The sequence below is a fragment of the Thalassophryne amazonica genome, chromosome 12 (genome assembly GCF_902500255.1).
Source record: "Thalassophryne amazonica chromosome 12, fThaAma1.1, whole genome shotgun sequence".
Lineage (NCBI taxonomy): Eukaryota > Metazoa > Chordata > Actinopteri > Batrachoidiformes > Batrachoididae > Thalassophryne > Thalassophryne amazonica.
The window spans coordinates 41,643,371-41,668,523 of record NC_047114.1 but is presented as its reverse complement, the minus strand read 5'-3'; the positions used below and the strand labels follow the sequence as shown (position 1 = coordinate 41,668,523).

Here is a 25,153-nt window from a genome sequence, read left to right as displayed (position 1 = left end):
GTGCGCATTGTGTGTGTGCACACGTGCGTGCAGTGCATGTGTGTGCGTGCATGTGCACGCGCAAGTGTGCAAAGTGAAATAGTACCAAAAAGTACAGAACCAAGTTTGCACTCTAAATGGAACCAAACTGCACTCTAAATGCAATGCAACACAAATGGGACAAATAATCCATGTCATGTGACATACAAAGCACCAATTAAATGACAAGGATCCACTCATCGGTTTTATAATTGTGAATATGTTAAGAATGCATGGATGACACAAGGAAGGGAAAACACTTATTTTCACTGTGGTCTATTTAAAAATCAAATGACAAAATAGAAGTATTAATCAAATAAAATAATAACAATAATGATCATAATAATAGTGTGTGTACATGATAACAAGAACCTAAACAATGTATAAGTACATTAACACAGTTAATTAACACTAAAATGAAATAATTAACAGTAAATAAAAGGGTCGAGTTCTTCTAAAACCTGCAGAGGTGTAAGGTTCTAAAAACATTCTGGACTCACGCTATTCCGACTCATTACAGGAACTTTTCATAATTTATTACCACCCTTGAAAAATGTCAGCTACCTATTTTATAAACACTACCTAATCTAGAGTGCATGGATCCCCATGGGCAAAGTGCCAGTATAGTCATTAAAAGTAAACTTTTAAAAACCCTCTGTGTTTTTCAGTTTTGTAATGAAGCTTAAATCACCTAAAATGATCCAGTTATTATAAAAATGAAATTAGAAGTAATAAAACAAAGTCTAGGTTTTTAAAATTAAATTCCTGTATAGTTCTATTGTCAAGTGTGTTGGTAGCATGGCCCAAGCAGAGGGTCACCCCATTTGAGTCTGGTCTGCTTGAGGTTTCTTCCTCAAATCATCAGTGGGAGTTTTTCCTTACCACTGTCACCTGTGTGCTTGCTCCAGGGGTTGGTAAGGTTAGACCTTACTTTTGTGAAGCACCTTGAGACAGCTTTGTTGTCATTTGGCACTATATAAATGAAATAAATTGAAAAATAAATTGAATTGAATTAAATTATGTGTTATTGTTCTCTTATATGATCCTGTTTAACATACTATGAATAAACTTCATCTCAGTCTTATGTGTTGATGAAATTTGTGATTAAAGCTACAGGACCCCCCAAATTTCGCTAAACTGACAAAATTTAGTTTTTGATGAAATCCAAGCATTATAATGTTGGTTTATTTTTTAAACGTGTTACTAGACTACAACTCATTTTAATGAAGAGAACAAATTTACCTGGGGAAACTCCATAACAAATATTTTATTTTTCTTTTAAAATTGTCTGCAGTAATTAGTGCGTGTGCACATCCGTGAGCTTTTGGAAAGAATGGAAGTTACCTCTGACCTTGGGTGATACACACACACCTAGCGTGCACACTGATCTCCATGAGATGTATTGTAAATCACTTCAGACATGTTATCTAGTTACAAAAACAGCATTTTGGGATTTAGAAGTGTTAATTTCTCATTAGGTTTTACATAATACATGAGAAATGTGTTAAGTTTATACAGAAACGCAGCGGTTTTGGAGCATTTTCCACCATGTTGGATTAGCAGCCAGAGAGAAACCAGTCAGCAGATGTTACCGAGCATCTCTACTCTGATTGGCTGTCACTGTCTGCTTCCCGACATCTTCCACAAGTCTGGGGAAACCCCCACGTGATCAATGATGTCGCTATGGTTGCTATCATAAACTGTATGTCACTCCTTTAAGTAGTTCAAGAATTTTCCTATTCAGGGGAACTTTTTATTAATTTGTTCTAGACAATGCAAGATTTGATCATATTGTCAGTCACATTATAAATCCCCTATTTAAAGTCTTATAAATAAAATTATTGTATTGCCAATGAAAATTCTTTTTAGTGTGCCTAAACTCTTCAGTGGCCCTATACCTTTAAATGTATGGGTGAGCCTCAGACGACCCTCAGATTTCAAAGTGGGCCCCGGAATTCTTAAGTTTGGGAGAGGCTCCAACAACGAATTGTTATATTTTCACAAGCTTAGGAGAAAGCACCCTCACCGAGGCTCTCAGGTTGACACAGTAGCACAAAAGGGACAAACATACTTTACCTTTTGGATTTTGCAGCAGTCAGAAGACTAGAAAAAAGACAAATCATTGGTTGCTCCCCTGTACGCTGTCTAGTGGTTGCCAATGCAGGAACCTTCATTTTAGTGAAAGGGAGGATCAAACGGATTGCTTATCACAAGAAAATGCTAGGGAATTTGAATTGGCATCACCAAAGAAGCAAAAATATGAAAGGAAACAAAATTTCCTTTCAATGCAATCTGCAGCTTCAACAATAGGTGACACTAATTCCAACACACTGTAGCTTTAAATAAAACCACATGCTTCGAAATGCAGTGATGAAATAAGCTTTGAGAGAGAATAAAAGTTAAAAAGACCTTTAGTACATTCTCCATCATATGTCTCGTCTCGTATTTGTTTTTTTCAATGTCTAAAGAAAATCCAACGAGATAAAGACAAAGATGTTTTTCAGCCTCGGTTGGAAGCAGCAGTCTGTCTCTCCTACTTCAATCTGAACATGCTTGCGATGCAACATTTCATGATCGCACATACCTTACCATATATTACAGAAATGTTCTCGCTCTAACAGATCCTCAATTATCACGTGATCAGTCAGGCTGAGCTCAGAAAGATGATGTGACAGGAGCAAGCATCACCCGCTCAGTGTCAGAAATAGTGCAATCTGCAGAGAAGCACAGACTCTCCGCTTCTGCAGATTGCCTCCTCTGATTCCTGCTCATCCCATCCAGAGGTTAACCCTGTCTAACATGTCTGTGATGTCAGTTTGCAACAGGAGCATTAAATCCACATGGACTGGTGAGCCTCAGTAACATCCCCTCGGTCATTATTAATGACTTACTAGCTGGGGATGGGGGTTGTTACAGCCAATCATCAGCTATCAAAGTGGGCCACTAGTGACATTATGACAGGTTTGTTCAGGTCTGAAGATGGAGCTTTGGTGACATCAATGGTGGGTTCAGCTGAGAGCTCCGGCAGTGCGGCAGCTGGTTCTCCCAGGGAGGCGACCATAAATAGAAGATTGTTGGAACGCGGGGAGCCGCTGATAACTCTGGCTCTGACTGCCTTGGTGGGAACCCTGGAGGAGCTCTTTAAACTGGAACCTCGTTTGGGAGTCTCACAAAGAAACAGCGCCTGGAAACATCTGTAAAACTGAGGCAAACACACACACACACACACACACACATATGAGCCGACTATTTGGGACCATTGTTTCCAATACACTCAGGTCCATAGGTAACACAGTGACACGTTTGTAATTTTGCCTCTGCACACCAGTACAACTTTTGTCTGTTGAATCAACAGTAACCATGGTGGAGTGGTTTTAAATGTCAATAAAACCAAGGAAATGATTCTGGATCCACGGACTGTTGGGGACCATACTCCTGTGGTCATACATGGTATTCCCATTGACCAGGTCAACTCATACAAGTACTTGGGGCTGCACATAGACAATACCTTCAGCTGGACTGCACATGTGGACAGTTTGTGCTCCCGATTCCATCAAAGACTTTATTTCCTTCGCAGACTTCGTTTGTATGGAGTCAATCAGAAAATTATGTTGTTGTTTTACCAGGCAGTGTTAGAGAGCCTAGTTAGGTATGGCATGACTGCCTGGTACGGCAATCTTTCTGTACAATTTAAAACGAAACTTAACAGACAAATTGATGATGCAATGAAGATAATCGGAAAGAAACAATATCAGTCCCTCAGTTCACTCTATGAAGAGTCTGTTTTGAAAGCAGCTCAGAGGATACTGATGGATTCAGTTCATGTTCTTCATGCAGAGTACACTCTCCTTCCTTCTGGGAGAAGGTACAGAGTTCCTCGGAGTAGACTGAATAGATTTAAAAATTCATTCGTCCCCATGTCTATTAAATTGTTAAACAATAATGTTTAAAATTGGAATTATGCAATATTTATGGTGTTTCTCCTGACTCCTGTCATGTTAATTTGTTATGGATGTGGTTGTGTTTTTATCTGTATTGTTTGTTTTCTCTTTTCTTGTAAGGCACCTAGCATGAGTCCAAGACAAATTTCCCTGAGGGGACAATAAAGTGTATCGTATCGTATCGTATCGCATCGTATCGTATGTATGTACACACATTTGGATTACTTGTAATCTGATTACTTTTGGATTACATTTCAAAGTAATCCTACCCAACCCTGCCCATACTCCTACAGCATCCCTCACAGTCCAAAAAACAAAAAAACAAAAAAACAGGGACTGATTTTGTTTCTGATTATTATTTTTATTTTAGTGTATCTCATCTTATTGTGGTATCATATCATTCATTATGTATTATATAGCGGCTGAGTGGATCCTTGTCATTTGATTGGTGCTTTGTATGTCACGTGACATTGTCCCATTTGTGTCACGTTGCATTTAGCATGCAAATTTCGTTCCATCCGTTTTGTACCATTGCACACTGTGACCACTGCCCATTGGTTGGAGTGGCATTTAGCTAAAGATGGCAGAGTTTGTTTTACTGACTGATGACGATTTGAAGGAGCTAATTGACGGTGCTAATTCTTCTAACACACGCACAAAAAAAAAAACAAATCCACTACGCTGTAAGCCATCTGGGGCCTGTACTACGAAGCGGGGTTAACTTACTCAGATGTAACCCAGGGTCAACCTCTTAAACCGGGGTTGACAAAACCTGGTTTCCTCAAGTGGTGTTAATCTGTACTACGACGCTGAATAAGATGTTGATTTGTTGAACCTGTGTTAACCTAAGTGGAGTTTGTGCGCATTCACATAAAAGGGGCAGGTTGCAGCACACGTCACCATTTTTCAACGATGGTGTGGTCACCTTACTTTACCGAAGAAGAATGCACGATTATTATGCGGAGCTACAAGGAATTTAAATTAATGTTAAGGGGGAAATCAAACACATAGTCTGCCAATAAAGCAAGACAGGCTTGTTGGCAACGTATTGCTGATCGGGTAAATGCGTACGTACAATTCAATTGTTCCCCAAATCTGTTACAGATGATTAACCTGTGGAATGTCTAATATGTGTAAAAAAATGACCTTTCATTAATTACGCCCAGATGCAACACGATACAGAAGTGGGCATAGGCCTACTAATAAATGTTAGGTTAATTTAATGTTTCCTAAATAGGCTACCTTGACTGTATGATTGCTATTCCTAATCCTGTCAATATTTCAGATGCAATAGCAGTGCCAAACGCACCTGGCAGCAGGTGAAGATGAAATATAAAAACATCCTTCAGAACGGTAGGTTTATATTCATAGCATAATAAGCCCCACTTCGCCTAATTAATGGACATGCATTAGACCTATTTTGATATTAGTAATTACCCGCGATTGCATAAAACCCTTCTTTCATTTGCATTGCGGATAAATGGCCAGGGAAAACCACAAATGCATCCAACAGTTTAGATAGAGCAAGTACTACCTTGTGAATCATACGACATACAGTATTCTTGCTCAGATGTTCAGCATCACCAATAGAATACATAAATTGTCCACTGGCAAAACAAGCACAAGGCACATTATCTGCTCGATCGTCGGGGCATTGCTACACTGTAAAAAATGACTTTTTTGTACAGGAAAACGCTGGCAGCTGTGGTTACCAGGGAATTCCTGTAAAACATACAGCAGCACAGTAGATAACATTACAAACATAATATGTATATGGATTTACAGTGAATGAACCACGGCTGACTCACATTAAAAGAACTGTTAAATCTACAAACAAGAGCTCTCTTTTTTTGTACATTTAACTGCTGTATTTTTTTACAGGAATTCCCTGGTAACCACAGCTGCCAGTGTTTTCCTGTAAAAACAACAGTCTTTTTTTACATTGTACGATGGGTGATGTTACAGACGTCTGGCCCGATCAGCTGACAAAGATAACGAATTCCCTCAGCTGAGAATCTATATCTTTCATAGAGAATATCGTCCGGGTATGTCAGCGGATTCTGGCGGTCTTTAAAAGCCCTCGCCCTGCGAAGAGAGCCCCTCACAATTTGTGCCCCAATATCAAACGGATCATCCAGGTAGGCCGACATTGTCTTTGGAGTGATTGACGGTGGATGGACCGTACTTATAAAGGGAGTGGTTAAGCGAAAACCTCAAGCTAACCGAGAACATAACCTGCTCGGAGCAGGTTTGGGACACAGCATAAATTGCCATGGCAGCATACCTCGATTAAAACCTATCCACCTTTCGTAGTACGGGTTAACCGGGAAGTTACTCCACACGTCATCAACTTACTCCCGAAGTTATCCTGATAAGCCAGTAACCCTGCTTCGTAGTACAGGCCCCAGGAGGCATGAAGAGCTGATAGGATGAAGATGATGACGTTAGGATGAAAAGCTGGACAAATTTCTGACGCTATTTTTTTTTTTTTTTTTTGCTGGAGTGAGGCAAGCAGACGGTAGTCTGTACACCTACTCAGTGCACGGCATCACAGACTACGTCGTCAGAATTGTTTTTGCAAGTTGACTGAGAACAACTTTGGACTCCTATTTAAAGTTTGTGTTGGACTGTTGACGTCAAAGCATCAGCAACAAACACCAAAATGTAAGTCCCTTTTCTGTTGTTTAGAAATTAATAAAATATCAAATAACAAGATCTATTTTTGGCATTATATAAAACAAATAATGAATATTTTTTTCATTCTTTCAATGGTATGAATAATTTGGTGAAAGATGGAACATACCATTCAACGAGGCTCAGATTAGCTAATACTAAAAGTCACTATTCAATTTTTTTTTCTTTTTCAGAAGCATACATTTGAATTAGAAAATTTGAAGTTGTTACCTGCTGAGGAAATAAAGAAAAGTTTCTTTTTCATTTTGATAGCTTAAATGATGCAGAGTATTAAATATTTATACACAGTTGTGTTTCTGATCATTTCTTTAATTTTGATATTAAATCTAGTCTTCTTCTTGTGGTATAAAAATGAACAGGAAAGATCATACCTGGCATAATATGACAAACACAAATAAGTAATTAAATTGTGGGTTTCAGCTTTGAGGTTTACAATGTTCAGGTTTTTCATTTGGTTCAAGTCTACTTATATTACTGTTATATATTCAGTGTCAGGTTTTATGAATTCGTTCACTGATATTTAAAGAAATGTTAACGAACTGCTTGGAAAAAAACATTTAATGTTTTCTGACATAGAGATCTAAATATCACATTTCTGGGTATAAGCCACATCAGCCTATAAATCACACCTTTCCCCCCCCATTACCAGCTCTTTAACATAGGATTTATATACCGTATTTTCTGGACTATAAGTCGCACCAGCCACTTTATCCATTATAAAGAAAAATAAACCATAAATAAGTCACACTGGACTATAAGTCGCATGGACATACAGGTATGTTAACATGAAAAGTTCAGATGATATTGTGACGGCTACTGTTTTCGGATGTATATTTCACCAGTCGCAACTTGTGATCTGCAGAGTATGATTTTCTTTTTGGTGGCATTTTTTCGGGCCTTCTCCGTTGTCTTGTTACGTTATCAGTAATGTTGAAATTTTTATTTTTCTATGGTAGTCAGAAGTCGCAGGAACAGTCACACAAGCCTTGAGCGCCCTCTTGTGAGTTGCATTTTACCTACGGATATGTTTGTATTTTGCGGACCACACTGCGAGCTGAACCATAACCCGCAACATCGCTGAACGGTTCTTTTCTAACATATTACCCGCTGTGGACCATAGTACACACCAGGTGTCAGCTGCCGATGTTCGTGCAGCATCTACCTGCGCAGCTCATGACCTCCCCGTGGTGTCGACGCCAGCTCCTTCCAAGTGCAGACGCTAATCCTCTGCCGTCGCTCACCCAGTGCTCCCACGCAGCTCTCAGCATCAACTTAAACACTCTGCTCACACTGATATCCAAGGGTTGAAGCTGTTTTGTTACCCCTCCCGGAATAACAGCAAGCACCGTGTTCGTCTGCTTCACACGCTGTTTCACAGTCATTGTCTGGGTGAGGTGAGGAATACACGTCCAATGTTCTGTTCTCTGATTGGTTATCACGACCAGCGTGACCTATAGGGCGGCCGCCATACTACAGTGCCCATGATGCATTGCATTTCCATTTCCGGTGGCCATTTTAAAACATAGAGCGACTCTGTCACGTAAAATTGTTTTATTATGGTAAATTAATTGAGAATCTACCGGTATATTTTTCATTTATAAGTTGCTCTGGAGTATAGGTCGCACCCCCGGCCAAAACATGTAAAAAAGTGCGACTTATAGTCCGAAAAATATGGTATACATTGTTGTCATGCCCTGTTATTATTGCCTTTCATTCTTTTATTAATACTGTTTATTACGTCCACCAAGGGTGCAATAAAATCATCTACGCTTATTTGTTTGTCTGTGTTAGGGTTACATCAAAACTACTGCACATATTTGACAAAATTTTCACAGCAGATAGATATTAGGCCATGGAAGACTTTAAATTCTGGAGGTAATCCAGATCTGAATCTGGATTCTAATGCCCTCATCCCACATAGCAAGAGTTTGTCGGAGCCATGCCTGACACGGCAAATATTGCCATAACCTGACGCAGTCGGGAGAAAAAGGGGCATGGTCAGCTGTGTCAGAAGGCAGACAGAATGCCTCGTCCACACCTGTAAGATCGCATCCAAAACGTATGTATGAGGTGTATTAGATAAGAAACCGACACTTTTATTTTTTTTAACTATATGGATTTGAATGACTTGCGATTACACCAATCATGCTTGAACCCTTGTGCTCATGCGTGAGTTTTTTCATGCGTTGGTGACGTCATTTCCCTGTGGGCAGGCCTTGAGTGAGATGTGGTTCAGCCCTCTCGGCTGAATTCCTTTGTTTCACACGCTGCTCGAGACGGCGCACGTTGCTTTATCAAAATTTTTTCTGGACCTGTGAGGAATATCCGAGTGGACACTATTCGAGAAATTTAGCTGGTTTTCGGTGAAACGTTGAATGGCTGATGAGAGATTATGGGGTGTTTCTGTCGCTGTAAGGACTTCCCACAGAGCGGGACATCACGCAGCGGTTCCAGGCGCCATCGTCGGCCTGTTTCGACCTGAAAACATCCTAATTTAAGGCTTAATTCACCCAGGACGTCGTGAGAGAACAGAGAAGATTCAGAAGAGGCCGGCATGAGGACTTTATGCGGACATTCCACTGTTTAAGGACATTTTTTAATGAAAGACGTGCTAACCCTAACCCCTAACCCTAACCCGAGTCGTCACGGAAACGACTCGGCGAATCTGTGTGCGCCACGACAGGAAAAACACCTCCGTGTTGAAAACCATTTGTAAAATTCAGGCGGCTTTTGATGGCTTTCAACAAGTGAGTAACTGAGAAATTGTTTAACAGCTTGGGCATGTTCCAACTTGCCCGTTAAGGTTTCCAACGGAGGTGTTTTTCCTGTCGCGACCCCCCGCAGTCGGGTCCGGCCCGACATGCGACTCTGCCCGCACGTTCTTTCATTACAAAATGTCCGTTAACAATGGAATGTCCGAATGAACTCCTCATGCCGACTTCTTCTGAAAGTTCTCTATTCTCTGACGACTTCCTGGGTCAACAGAGCCTGAAATGTGGAAGTTTTCAACTTGAAACGGTGAGACGCTGCCGCCTCAAAGCACAGATCGCCATCAGGCGCGTGGGCCGTCCTTAAAGTGACACTACCAGACCAAAATCTCTCATCAGCCGTTAAAATTTTTACCAAAAACAAGCTGAATTTATCGAATGGTGTCCACTCAGTTGTGCTTTACAGTTTTGAAAAAATTTTGATCAAACAAAGCAGCAGTCTCTGAGCCATTCCTAAACAATGAAAAAATCGACGAGGGTGGGCGACTCCTCACTCAAAGACTGCCCACAGGCGAATGACGTAACCGACAGGCGTGAAAAAACTCTTGCATGCCCACGAGGGTTCAAGCATGTCTGATGTAATCACACGTGATTCAAATCCATATGGTTTTTGAAAAAAATAATAAGGTCGGATACTTTTCTAACAGATCTCGTACATTATTATATGTGGCACTGAAGATCATACCGGCAGGCACACCGTGCCAGATCCATCTCGAGGTTCCCTCATATGCGCTCCAATCGTTTTGGATCCCGCTTTGCCACCATCGAAATATGTAAATTAGATGGTCCTCAGATAACACATGGGCCAATGTCGGACAGGTGGTCCATCTCGACCGTGCCTGGAGAATTATGAACATGTGCATTACACTTGGGCCTCCGGCCGATTTTGACCAAGTGTGTGGACTTCCGCAGATGCCTGTCAGAATGTTCTGGAACTGAAATGTGACACCTTTCGGATGTGCACTAATTCATAAGTCTGACGCCACTCCGCATGATTCTGGCTATGTGTGACGGGGGTATAAGATTTCACTTTACATAGTCTTTGAAGGATTACGTCAAAACTACTTCACAGATTGTCACCAAATTTGCACCACAAGTAGATGTCAGGGCATGGAAGCATGGAAGACTCCACTGAATTTTGGAAGTGATCTGGATCAGGGCCCGCACCATGTTACCATTAGTGACACTAACCCAAGCCAAATGCAGAACTAATGAAAAAGTCTGAAAGGATCAGGAGGGGGAAAAAACATCAGTAGCCTCTACCCATAAAGCCATTCCTTTTTTGAGGGCTCATCTCATTGGCCCTCTAGTGCACCTGTTGCTAATTTCATTAACACCAAAGCAGCTGAAACTGATTAACAACTCCCTTGCCTACTTAACTGACCAGATCAATATGCCAGAAGTTGAACTGATTTTATGCTATACTCTGATTAAGCAGTGTTTCTTTCTTTTTTTTTTGAGAAGCATATATACTCACAAAAAAGGCCTGCAGCAGAGGGAGCAGAAAAACAACAGTGAAAGAGTTTCACGTTCCCTGGGTATTTCTGTCTCATCAAACGTAGTGATGTCCAAGAGAAACAGTCACCAGCCAAATTAGAACAAAGACATGCATGGGAATTCCCTTGATGTTTTTTCAAGTCCAACTTTCTTGGGTCAAAATGATTTTTGCTCTTTGATGAACACAGCACTAGGGTTTTTTTCTGTTTTCTTCACCATCTCTATGTCTCCTGATGTCCTGTGTGTAAAGGTTTGCTGAAATGCAAATCGCTGGTAAACTACCACAATAAAAACCTTTCTTCTGTGGGAGAAGAACCTTTACTGAGACTAGTTTGAGATACTTCTGCTACAATTGGCCTCTACCGATTTTTTAACTCTTCCTCTTGGATCGTAGATTATGATTGATAGAGTGAAGAAGTTTCTTCCTTGTGATATCACTACTGTTCTCTGACCTCCCAGCTTCTTGTTCAGGTCTTTCTACAGTTGTATTCCAGCAAAATCCAACTTTCTTGCTCGTGGAGGTAATGCCAAAAGCAGGACATAGAAGCTCTCTGGATCTTGGTAATGCTTCCCTGTGCTAAATGATGAACTTTTATCAGGCAGCAGTGTTGATGAGGGCTGTAATGATACTGTTGTGAAAGTGTAGTGACACGGACCCACAACAGGGGGCGCAAATGAACGGTCAATAGATGAGCCAAAAAATAACAATTTAATGTTGTGAAGGTGCACAACGAATACACAGACAATCTCAGAATATGATTACAGTCAATCCACAAAGGTGACGTGTGGGCAGGCTCGAGGATAGAAGACGTCTGTCCTGAGAAGAGCCGGAACCACACGATTTCCGCCGCCACCGAACCTGGTGAATACTGGAGCCGCCAAGTCCCGAATTCCCAGGTGATCACCGTCCCCGACTGTCGGATCTGGTACTGCTGGCGAAGAACAAAGACAGTCAAGTGTGGGTGTGTGTACACCCAGTAACAATAACGGTGGGAATGCCACCTCCACCTCTCACTCAATATGCTGATGAGTACCGCAGTGATTCCTCAGGGGAAAAGAGTGCCGTCCTGCACTCACTCAGCCCCCACAAACTAAGGACCGGTACTCCTGCAAACACTCACAATAGACAGATTATTAGTTACCACAAATGGCTGAGGATATTACCTCCAATGAAGTACAATATCTCGGTGATGAGGTGGAGATGACGTCTGGGTTTTATGGAGTGGGATGATGAAGAATGAGTGACAGCTGTCAGGACATAATGAGTAACAGCTGTCACTCCCGGCTGTGTCCGTGGCGGCAGCGCCCTCTCGTGCCTGAAGCCCGCACTTCAGGCAGGGCGCCCTCTGGTGGTGGGCCAGCAGTACCTCCTCTTCTGGCGGCCCACACAACAGATACACCAGCTCCATGATATGACACATATCACCTATCAAGACTGAATACTCATCACGATATAAATTACATCACTGTTCCCACTAATTATGTAGAAAGTAATCTGTGGTGAATGTTTTAGCCAGAATGTAAAATTATTCTGAAGTCTAAATTGAACTCCTTGATGTTATCAGTTTCTTATTTGGATATTTATAAGAGGTCATTATTTTTTCCATGCAGGAGTTGCCTTTTCATGATATCATGATACTATTTTTAAAAACAATATAATACAGGCTTCACTATACAATTTTCACAATACACTGTTACACCCCTAGTCTTGGCTTAACAGTACTATGCAGATGACAGAATCTTTTCAGTGCTTCTCTGTGTCATCTGAGAGGATAACAAAATTGAAAAGTAGCCCACATTGCCAACATAGATGATAGCAAGGTAGTGGAATCAGTGATCAAAGTCAAGGTGTCTTTGCCAGACATGAAAGGTTTATTGGCTTGGCCTTCATGAACAATGGTGTGATCTTGGTGCAGTCTGATTGAAGTACTTGACAAGCTGAGTGAGGAATGGGAGTGTCTGGGTTTGCATTAGTCCCGATTCAAGAATAAAGGTGCCCTGACACTTGCACGACTTTGATCCAAGCACTTGCACACACATCGTCATGACAATCTCACCCGCTGTGTTCCCAGCTGGATGCCGTGCTTTGTTCCACTGGCTGTCACGCATTGTGCGCGCACCGGCGGGTGCCAGTGTGTGCTATTGCGCACAGAGAATTTTGAAATGTTCAAAAAAATCTTTCACGCATAAATGTCATGCTACATGGCGCGATCTAATCACCAACACGATGTGCAGCTCATCAAGTGGAGTAAAGAAAAAGTGAACCGAGCAAGTGGTGACGTCAGCGGATCACATCAGAGTGCATCTCTTCTGAAGGATTAGAACAAGAAGTTAAATCTGTTATAAACATAAAAATAAATACTTTAACAGCTGCACGCAAGAAGGAAAGAACACACAACTGTTTAACCAAACCATGACAATGTAAACATGACAAATAATTACCTTTTTAGACAGTTGAAAATGTTTTATTTAGCTATTGCACACAGAGAATTTTGAAATGTTCAAAAAATCTTTCACACATAAATGTCGTGCTACGTGGCGCAATCTAATCACCAACACGATGTGCAGCTCGTCAAGTGGAGTAAAGAAGAAGTGAACAGAGTGACTGGTGACGTCAGCGGATCGCATCAGAGCGCAGCTCGTCTGAAGGATTAGGACAAGAAGTTAAATCTGTTATAAACATACTTTAACAGCTGCACACAAGAAGGAAAGAACACCTAACTATGTAACCAAGCCATGACAATGTAAACATGACAAATAATTACCTTTTTGGACAGCTGAAAATGCTTTATTTAGCTCATTAGGCAGACGCGAATGGCACCAGCTGAAGCTTCCTCTGTGATTTAGGAAGCGATTAGAGCTGTTTTCGCCTGCCAATTTGCTGAGAAAATTATTAATCCACCACAAATTAATGATTTTATATACACAGCGTCCAGCACAGAGCACCTGGCAGGCAGTAGAACAAAGAACGGCGTCCAGCTGTGAACACAGCGGGTGGGATCATCACGATGACGTGCGTGCTAGTGTGTGAATCAAAGACATGCTCGCGTCACTGCACCTTAAAGCAGGAAAACCAGTGTTATTGCATTTCCTTCTGAACAACGTTTGAGTCTGTGAATTATCCACGAGACAGTCCTTTAGTGTGCGCTACAACTTAGAAGGTGAAAGTACCTGGAGCGATCGCTGGCAACTGCTCGAGCATTCCGTACATGAGAAGAGGACATGGACAGGTCCCCTCGCTGGCCATCCATCCATGAGGAGTTGACCTGGATGTGGACATGTCCTTCCACTGGTGATTTGTTTGTGAGCAGGAGTTAATCGACTTTACTTGCTGCAATCGTTAGAAAACTAGAGGAGGTGAAAAAGCAAAGCGAAGCTGCATCTGGCTGTTGCACGCGTAGGATCCGCTGTGAGAAATGAACGGTAGGCGTGGAAATGTCTTTCCGCTGGAGATCTGTCTGTGAGGACTGGAATGTGGAAGCTTGGCTCGCCTCTTCTTCTGTGGTTTTGAAGCTTCACTGCCAGAAAAGTCCAGCGGCATGAATAAAATCTATCAATCCAGGTGTGTACTGATAAAAGGATTTTTCACCCTTGGTGTACAGTAGCGATGTGTTGTGTAGAGTTATAAACAGTTGCAGAGTATTGTGTAGACTTGCTTAAAAACTGTGTACTTTCTGTGTCCTGTGTGTCAGGACTCATGGTGGGCTGAAACCAGAAGCAGTAGGAGACCAACGCAGGCAGGTTGGTTTAGATGAATAAAACGCTTTATCTTGAAACCAACCAGGCACTGGGTTCGGTACACAGGTAATCAGACATGGGAGCAGAGGTATTAGACATGGTACAGGCTGTGACATGGTCCATAAACCAGGCAGGGTTTGTTCACATGGCGTCGAGGTATAAAGCAGGCAAAACAAAGGCAGAGTCAAAATACAGGCAGAGTTCAGGATACAGCAAGATGGAGGTCGGAGCACAAAAGCAAGGTCAAAACACATGAGCAAACTGGACAAGAACGAGAGGCGAGAAAGTGAACGAAGTCAGCAATTGGGCAGTGAGCTGTGGAACTGTGAGGGTATTAATAGGAGCAAACTAATCAAGGTGATGTGAAGCAGGTGTGTGGAAGGTTCTGGAAAGAGGTGTGGTTTAGTGAACAAAGATGAGGGAAGAAAGGCAAGAGAATCCAGGAGGGAAAAACAAAGTGGTGCAAAGCATGATAAGTAGGTGACAGAAAAACTAACTGAATAACGTGACGTGTTCTAGACAAACAATAATGCGTGAGCAAAACAAAAAGGGCCAGAACTAAGAAATACTATGACTAGTTTAAAGAGGGCAAAAACAAGGAACTTAATATTAAACCAAACTAGGACGAAACAGATACTGGCTGAGACAAAAGAGAATACAATAAATAAAACAAGATAACGGATAAACAGAAAATGCAATGAATAACAAATGGAACATAATCAGATAAGCAACACTGAAGATGAATAATAAAAACCTGTGACCAAGCATATACAACAAATGTGATAAACTCATGCTAAAAATGAAAACACAAACCTGTAGGACAAAACTAGAATGGAACTGAATCATGACAAAAGAATACAAAGTGACAAAGAAACAAAGTGACAAAGCAAAATGGAACACAGAATAAACACATGATGAAAATAACCGACTAATAAAACAAAGCAGGAACCAAAGGGGAGGAAAAGAAAAAAGGAAAGATGGAATCAAAGCCTTGAACAGGGCCAAACCATGACACTGTGCTCTATGCTGAAAAAATTAAACATGTTTAATTTTTTGCATCCACCTTGCGTAGCCTTCAGCATACTGCTGTGTAGGGGAGCAAAAACTCACCGTAGAGCTGCTTAAACTCTGCGTAGAGCTGCATAACTCAGTGTAGACAGTACATCGCAATACTCAATTCTATGTTGGCCCTGGTGTGAAAGAGGCTTAACCAGTGACCTTAAGGGAATGACTGGATATATCTGGTATCAAGTGTCTTCAGAAAATCCTTGGGTATCACTTAAATGACTGTGACAAACTAATAGGTACTTAGGAAGACCCAAATCAGAAGTATCACTTCCTTCTTGAGGGAACATCAGCTACAACTGTGTTTTGATGCAGTGTAGAGGCGTCTCGGTGTTGAGGACGCCAGTGGCTGAAGAAGTCAAAGACGACTCCCACTTTTCACCTGGCTTCAACAAATAGATGGTTATGCTCGAGAGGTGAGGACGGACCTACGCACCTCTGGAGGTGTTTAAGCACAATGATGCAATAAAAATTAAGTTGTATGTATTTTACCCTGAATGGAAAAAATGGAACAAGTCCAGTCAACATGGTTTTTAGAGAAGGAGGCCATGTTTATGTATAGGAAATGTGTGCCGAGTGACCATTCGCTACTATCTGCCAGGGCACAAAAAGGAAGAACAAAAATAAAGTTCCCTGCATGCATATAAATCAGGCATGCTGTATGAAATATTTTCTGCAAGGGTTCACAGTTAGTCTAACAACAATCAGAATATGTTACAGCACTTTGCAATAATAATAACTGTGGCAGTGATATGCAACAGGGGGGAGGAGATGAGGTTAGACAGGATGTGTGATTTTTTTGTCCACCTTCTTCCCTATATGAAAGCCTTTTGTTGTTTTTGTTCAACAGCTTTTATTTAATATGTTATGATAAAAATTGTAGATATGCACTTATTGCTGAACTTGTTTTAAATTTGATTTATAATGGGGAGCCAAAAATTGTGGCCAGGACTGTATTATACCATAGGTTGCCTGGATGTGTTGTGAGATTACTTAAAAAAGGAGGTGATCCAAATTTTTTTATTTTTATTTATTGATTTATTTTAAAACAAGTATTTCATTTTTATTTTTCCAGTTGGTGTCTTGCCTCTAGCACCCACATGGGTAGAAAGAACCCGGCACCAACAAGCATGACCGTTACCCTTATCTTTAATGAATATGTATTTTAATATCAGCAGATACAAACTAGTATTAATGGATACTATCATAGATATTCATAACACTTCAAAAACACTGACCAACAAGCAAAACACGAATGTGAATGAATCATCAAAGTCAAGGCTTTTTTTTGGTAGTTGTTGAAACAATCTTTAACTAAAGTTTGTATGTTGTGTTTCAAAGAAACTACAATGGCATATTTTTTTACTGCTGCTTTTGAAGATTTGATCAGTATATGTACAACAAATATCAATTATTTTTGCAAATATATTTCCTAAACTTGGTAGCTACAGCCTGAACACATCAAAACATTTTTTGGAAAGACTGTCTTGTTTCAAAGACACAAAGAAACATTGAAATGTATAAACCATCATTCAACATGCAATAAATAGTGAATGAACCCCTGGAAAGATGATCTCTGTGTTTGGGGTCAAACTCTATACCGCGTTCAACTCCCATGTTCTTCAAGCTGCCTGATGGACAGCTGGAAAGATTCTGAATAATTGAGGGACCTGCCAGCAGGTTGAAAGTACGGCATTGCTGGTGTAAAAGTTTCAGGCTGTTATACACACATTCCTGCACAAAGACCAGTACACATTTTGCCTGTTTTTAAGTCTTCTTCCCATGATCCAGTGAAGACACCACTCTTGAGTAAACGTAGTATACTTAGTATACGTTCATGAGTTTTATGTATACTTATAGTCTACTACATTTTCTCATGAGATGCAACAAAAATGAGAAATCTGATTTTGGATCCATTTTCTCAGGGACTTAACCGAAACAATAATTTTTCTCACTGTGAATCCACAACAAACAGCCTCACATTATCAGAAATTAAAACAAAGCAATAAAGCAAACGTCAGTGAGAATAAAACAGCAATAAAACACTCAGATGTTAAAATCAGAATAGAATTACGTCAAAAACCACAAAACATCAATAATAAAATTCTATGTGCATGTTTAAAACAATTTTTTAAACAAAGATTTTAAATAAATATAACACAGAACATGATAACACAGCTATCATTACAAATACTACATTTATTTCAACACTAAGAATTAGAAATGTAGAAAGAAAATGTTTCAAGCCAGCATTTTAACAAATCAACAGATTCAAAAGGCAAATCATCTCAGACAAATTGCTCCATAGAAAAACAAAAATAAAAAACAAAAACAAAACATGATAAGCAAACATTTTATTGCCTGTTGATCACAGCATCATACAACCCCTGGCAAAAATTATGGAATCACCGGCGTCAGAGGATGTTCATTCAGTTGTTTAATTTTGTAGAAAAAAAGCAGATCACAGACATGACACAAAACTAAAGTCATTTCAAATGGCAACTTTCTGGCTTTAAGAAACACTATAAGAAATCAAGAAAAAAAAGATTGTGGCAGTCAGTAACGGTTACTTTTTTAGACCAAGCAGAGGAAAAAAATATGGAATCACTCAATTCTGAGGAAAAAATTATGGAATCACCCTGTAAATTTTCATCCCCCAAATTAACACCTGCATCAAATCAGATCTGCTCATTGACATTGACCCTATGTGTCTTTTTGCAAGGAATGTTTTTGCAGTTTTTGCTCTATGGCAAGATGCATCATCATCTTGAAAAATGATTTCATCATCCCCAAACATCCTTTCAATTGTCCAAAATATCAACATAAACTTGTGCATTTATTGATGATGTAATGACAGCCATCTCCCCAGTACTTTTACCTGACATGCAGCCCCATATCATCAATGACTGTGGAAATTTACATGTTCTCTTCAGGCAGTCATCTTTATAAATCTCATTGGAAAGGCACCAAACAAAAGTTCCAGCATCATCACCTTGCCCAATGCAGATTCGAGATTCATCACTGAATATGACTTTCATCCAGTCATCCACAGTCCACAATTGCTTTTCCTTAGCCCATTGTAACCTTGTTTTTTTCTGTTTAGGTGTTAATGATGCCTTTTGTTTAGCTTTTCTGTATGTAAATCCCATTTCCTTTAGGCGCTTTCTTACAGTTCGGTCACAGACGTTGACTCCAGTTTCCTCCCATTCGTTCCTCATTTGTTTTGTTGTACATTTTTCGATTTTTGAGACATATTGCTTTAAGTTTTCTGTCTTGAAGCTTTGATGTCTTTCTTGGTCTACCAGTATGTTTGCCTTTAACAACCTTCCCATGTTGTCTGTATTTGGTCCAGAGTTTAGACACAGCTGACTGTGAACAACCAACATCTTTTGCAACATTGCGTGATGATTTACTCTCTTTTAAGAGTTTGATAATCCTCTCCTTTGTTTCAATTGACATCTCTCGTGTTGGAGCCATGATTCATGTCAGTCCACTTGGTGCAACAGCTCTCCAAGGTGTGATCACCCCTTTTTAGATGCAGACTAACGAGCAGATCTGATATGATGCAGGTGTTAGTTTTGGGGATGAAAATTTACAGGGTGATTCCATAATTTTTTCCTCAGAATTGAGTGATTCCATATTTTTTTCCTCTGCTTGGTCTAAAAAAGTAACCGTTATTGACTGCCACAATCTTTTTTCTTGATTTCTTATAGTGTTTCTTAAAGCCAGGAAGTTGCCATTTGAAATGACTTTAGTTTTGTGTCATGTCTGTGATCTGCTTTTTTCTACAAAATTAAACAACTGAATGAACATCCTCCGAGGCCGGTGATTCCATAATTTTTGCCAGGGGTTGTAGTAGACACTTAAAGTTAACAAGTGATTACTTTACGTCTGTATGACCACACTAGGACCCTGGGTACTGCCCCTGGTAATTGGTTGCATAAGCATTACAGAAGTTATACGAGGTCTGTCCGTAAAGTATAGGTCCTTTTTATTTTTTTCAAAAACTATATGGATTTCATTCATATGTTTTTACGTCAGACATGCTTGAACCCTCGTGCGCATGCGTGAGTTTTTCCACGCCTGTCTGTGACATCATTCGCCTGTGAGCACTCCTTGTGGGAGGAGTCGTCCAGCCCCTCGTCGGAATTCCTTTGTCTGAGAAGTTGCTGAGAGACTGGTGCTTTGTTTGATCAAAATTTTTTCTAAACCTGTGAGACACATCGAAGTGGACATGGTTCGAAAAATTAAGCTGGTTTTCAGTGAAAATTTTAACAGCTGATGAGAGATTTTGAGGTGATTCTGTCGCTTTAAGGACTTTTCACGGTGCGAGATGTCGCGCAGCGCTCTCAGGCAGCGTCATCAGCCTGTTTCAAGCTTAAAACCTCCACATTTCAGGCTCTGTTGATCCAGGACGTCGTGAGAGAACAGAGAAGTTTCAGAAGAAGTCGGTTTCAGCATTTTATCCTATTTTATTTTAGCTGTTAAAATTTTCACTGAAAACCAGCTTAATTTTTCGAACCATGTCCACTTCGATGTGTCTCACAGGTTTAGAAAAAATTTTGATCAAACAAAGCGCCAGTCTCTCAGCAACTTCTCAGACAAAGGAATTCCGACGAGGCGCTGGACGACTCCTCCCACAAGGAGTGCTCACAGGCGAATGACGTCACCGACAGGCGTGGAAAAACTCACGCATGCGCACGAGGGTTCAAGCATGTCTGACGTAAAAACATATGAATGAAATCCATATAGTTTTTGAAAAAAATAAAAAGGACCTATACTTTACGGACAGCCCTCGTATGTAGACTCAATTAACCAATCAGTCAGGAAAATAACTAAAGTGCCCTTGAACAAGTTCTTTAACCTCCAAGTTTCTATCTTTGAGTGCCTGCATCAGATGGAAAAGTGCCACAGAATCACAGTCCATTTATCAGGTTCAACTAAGAGGGCAACCATCCTAAATAAATACACAAACAAACAAACAAATAAATAGAAATCAGCTTTCACAGAAGACCAATGTAGAGAAAATAAATGCACACACACTTACACACAAGCCATTAAATACTTCAATGAATGAATGAATGAATGAATTTGAATGCATGAATTAATTTATTTGGCGCACACACACAGACTCACAATGGCAAAGAAAATTCATAAAGAAAACAATTTAACAATGTATCCATGTGCCCGAAAGGGTATAGGCAGAAGCAAAAGCATATAAACACCCACCCCTTTAACCAAAAAAAAAGTATACATATTTCTATAAAAAATATACATATACCCATGATAACAAATACAAAATAGAAATTAATCACTGAACTAAAATTTCAAAACACAAACATGCAAACAGCATACTTGACATTAATTAGACAATTTAGAGCTCATGTCAAGGAAGAACCCATTAAATTTTCAATAAGATCATTATCACGTATTGATTTAAGAATATTTTTTTTCTGTTGTGTGTGGGCCGCCAGAAGAGGAGGTACTGCTGGCCCACCATCAGAGGGCGCCCTGCCTGAAGTGCGGGCTTCAGGCACGAGAGGGCGCTGCCGCCATGGACACAGCCGGGGGTGACAGCTGTCACTCATTACCTCTTGACAGCTGTCACCCATCTACTCAACGTCCTCTCACTCCATAAAGACCAGACGTCATCTCCACCTCATTGCCGAGATATCATACTTCATTGGAGGTAATATCCTCAGCCATTTGTTTTGCAATATATCTGTATATTGTGTGTTTGCAGGAGTACCGGTGCCTCTGTCAGTGGAGCTGAGTGAGTGCGGGACGGCACTCTTTTTCCCTGAGGAATCACAGCGGTACTCTGCTACTTATTGAGTGAGAGGTGGAGGTGGCATTCCCACCGCTGTTGTTACTGGGTGTACACCCACCCACACTTGACTGTCTTTGTTCTTCGCCAGCAGTACCAGATCCGACAGTCGGGGACGGTGATCACCTGGGAATTCGGGACTTGGCGGCTCCAGTATTCACCAGGTTCTGTGGCTGGTGGAAATCGTGTGGTTCCGGCTCTTCTCAGGACAGACGTCTTCTACCCTCGAGCCTGCCCACACGTCACCTTTGTGGATTGACTGTAATGATATTCTGAGATTGTCTGTATGTTCGTTGTGCACAATTCACAACATTAAATTGTTATATTTTGGCTCATCTATTGACCGTTCATTTGCGCCCCCTGTTGTGGGTCCGTGTCACTACACTTTCCCAACAGGATATCTCGGCCAGCGTCATGGACTCTGAGGGGCGTCACCCGGCTGTTGAACGACCAATGGGAGAGCAGGGAGCGCAGGCGTCTGCAGGAGGCGTGATTGGTGAGCTGCAGCACATTCTCACCGCCTTTATGGCTCGGTTAGATCAGATGACCGAGCAAAACATCCTCCTGAACTGCAGGGTGGAGGCTCTCTCCGCACAGATGGCGGCGAGCGCTCAGGGCGCTGCTGCAGCTCGTCCTCCTGCCGACCCTGTGCAGGATATGAACGTTCCAGTGGTGGTTCAACAACCCCTCCCACCATCCCCTGAAGCATACATAAGCCCTCCTGAGCCGTACGGAGGTTGTGTGGAGACGTGCGCGGACTTTCTTATGCAGTGTTTGCTCGTCTTCGCACAACGTCCCGTCATGTACGCGTCAGATGCTAGTAAAATAGCTTATGTGATTGCTCTGCTTCGGGGTAAAGCACGCGCCTGGGCTACGGCGCTCTGGGAACAGAATTCACGGTTGTTATCAGCATACACTGGGTTTGTGGGGGAGTTCAGAACAGTGTTTGATCACCCTAACAGAGGAGAGACCGCTTCAACTGTGCTGCTGTCAATGAGACAGGGACGTGAGAGCGCAGCCACTTATGCAGTCAACTTCCGCATCGCGGCTGCGAGGTCCGGCTGGAATAACGTTGCGCTCCGCGCCGCCTTCATAAACGGACTGTCGTTAGTCCTGAAGGAGCAGCTGGTAGCTAAGGAGGAACCGCGGGATTTAGATGGGCTTATCGATCTCGTTATACGGTTAGACAATCGGTTGGAGGAACGCCGTCGGGAGCGAGGCGAAGGACGTGACCGGATACGCGCCGCCCCTCTCCCTTCCGGGTTCGAAAAGGGGCCGCCCTCCCCACGCTCCACAGCCGCAGCGCTCTGTGGGGCAACAGCTCCCCCTGCTGACATTGTTAGGGAAATGCACAGGGCCAAAATGAGGAGGCTGATCCGCGGGGAGTGTTTTCTCTGCAGCTCAAAAGAGCACATACAGAAAAACTGCCCCAAACGGCCAAAACGACAACACTCGCCCTTAGAGACTGGGCTAAGGGGGGGTCAAAACATTCAAGTGAGACACACACAGATTGCCACACGACTCCCAGTCACAATCCTGAGCGGGGATTTAACCCTTCAAGCCCCAGCACTGGTGGACACGGGGTCAGAAAGGAATCTGCTAGACAGCAGATGGGCAAGGGAGATAGGGCTCCCTCTGGTGGCGCTTCCTTCGCCATTGCAGATTCGGGCACTAGATGGCACCCTCCTCCCTTTAATCACACACAAGACACAACCAGTAACTCTGGTGGTGTCTGGAAACCATCGGGAGGAGATTGAGTTTTTTGTAACTCCTTCTACCTCCCGCGTGATTTTGGGCTTCCCATGGATGTTGAAGCACAATCCCCGGATTGATTGGCCGTCTGGGGTGGTGGTTCAGTGGAGCGAAACCTGCCATCGGGTGTGTTTAGGATCCTCGGTTCCTCCCGGTTTACAGGCTAAGGAGGAGGTCAAAGTCCCTCCCAATCTGACGGCAGTGCCGGTTGAGTACCACGATCTTGCTGACGTCTTCAGCAAGGATCTGGCACTCACCCTTCCCCTGCACTGTCCGTACGATTGTGCCATTGATTTGGTTCCAGGCGCTGAGTTCCCGTCCAGCAGGCTGTACAACCTCTCACGACCTGAGCGCGAATCAATGGAGACCTACATCCGGGACTCATTAGCTGCCGGGCTGATCCGGAACTCCACCTCCTTGATGGGGGCAGGTTTCTTTTTTGTGGGCAAGAAAGATGGCGGACTCCGTCCATGCATTGATTACAGGGGGCTGAATGAGATTACGGTTCGCAATCGATACCCGTTGCCATTGTTGGATTCCGTGTTCACCCCCCTGCATGGAGCCAAAATCTTTACTAAGCTGGATCTTAGAAATGCGTATCACCTGGTTCGGATCCGGAAGGGAGACGAATGGAAGACGGCATTTAACACCCCATTAGGTCACTTTGAGTACCTGGTCATGCCGTTCGGCCTCACCAACGCCCCCGCGACGTTCCAAGCCTTGGTTAACGACGTCTTGAGGGACTTCCTGCACCGATTCGTCTTCGTATATCTGGACGATATTCTCATCTTTTCTCTGGATCCTGAGACCCATGTCCAGCATGTACATCAGGTCCTGCAGCGGTTATTAGAGAACCGATTGTTTGTGAAGGGCGAGAAGTGCGAGTTCCACCGCACGTCTTTGTCCTTCCTGGGGTTTATCATCTCCTCTAACTCCGTCGCCCCTGATCCGGCCAAGGTTGCGGCGGTGAGAGATTGGCCCCAACCAACAAGCCGTAGGAAGCTGCAACAGTTCCTCGGCTTTGCTAATTTCTATAGGAGGTTCATTAAGGGCTACAGTCAGGTAGTTAGCCCCCTGACAGCCCTGACCTCTCCAAAAGTCCCCTTCACCTGGTCGGATCGGTGCGAAGCCGCGTTCAAGGAGTTGAAACGACGGTTCTCTACTGCACCAGTTTTGGTGCAGCCCGACCCTAGCCGCCAGTTCGTGGTTGAAGTGGACGCCTCTGACTCAGGGATAGGAGCCGTGCTGTCCCAGAGCGGAGAGACCGATAAGGTTCTTCACCCGTGTGCCTACTTTTCACACAGGTTGACCCCGACTGAACGGAACTATGACATCGGCAATCGAGAACTCCTTGCGGTGAAAGAGGCTCTTGAGGAGTGGAGACACCTGTTGGAGGGAGCGTCCGTGCCGTTCACGGTTTTCACTGACCATCGGAACCTGGAGTATATCAGGACCGCCAAGCGGCTGAACCCCAGGCAAGCCCGCTGGTCACTGTTCTTCGGGCGTTTTGACTTCCGGATCACCTATCGCCCCGGGACCAAGAACCAGAGGTCAGATGCCTTGTCCCGGGTACACGAAGAGGAGGTCAAAACTGCACTGTCGGATCCACCGGAGCCCATCCTGCCGGAGTCCACTATCGTGGCCACCCTCACCTGGGACGTGGAGAAGATCGTCCGGGAGGCCCTGGCACGGAGCCCAGACCCAGGTACAGGTCCGAAGAACCGTTTATACGTCCCACCAGAGGCCAGAGCTGCAGTCTTGGACTTCTGTCATGGTTCCAAGCTCTCCTGTCATCCAGGGGTGCGAAGGACCGTGGCAGTTGTACGGCAGCGCTTCTGGTGGGCGTCTATGGA

At 42.6% G+C, this 25,153-nt stretch overlaps 1 protein-coding gene across 1 annotated transcript in view; it reads right to left on the bottom strand.

The window, feature by feature from the left end:
- Window positions 1–2,478: 2,478 nt before the first annotated feature.
- The window catches only part of tmtopsa (teleost multiple tissue opsin a), a 345,672-nt gene continuing 322,997 nt past the window's right edge, over window positions 2,479–25,153 (bottom strand). The window contains exon 4 of the mRNA XM_034183376.1: window positions 2,479–3,220. Within this exon, the coding sequence (XP_034039267.1) occupies window positions 2,942–3,220 (279 nt within the window). The 3' untranslated portion in view covers window positions 2,479–2,941. The remainder of the gene's footprint in view (window positions 3,221–25,153) is intronic.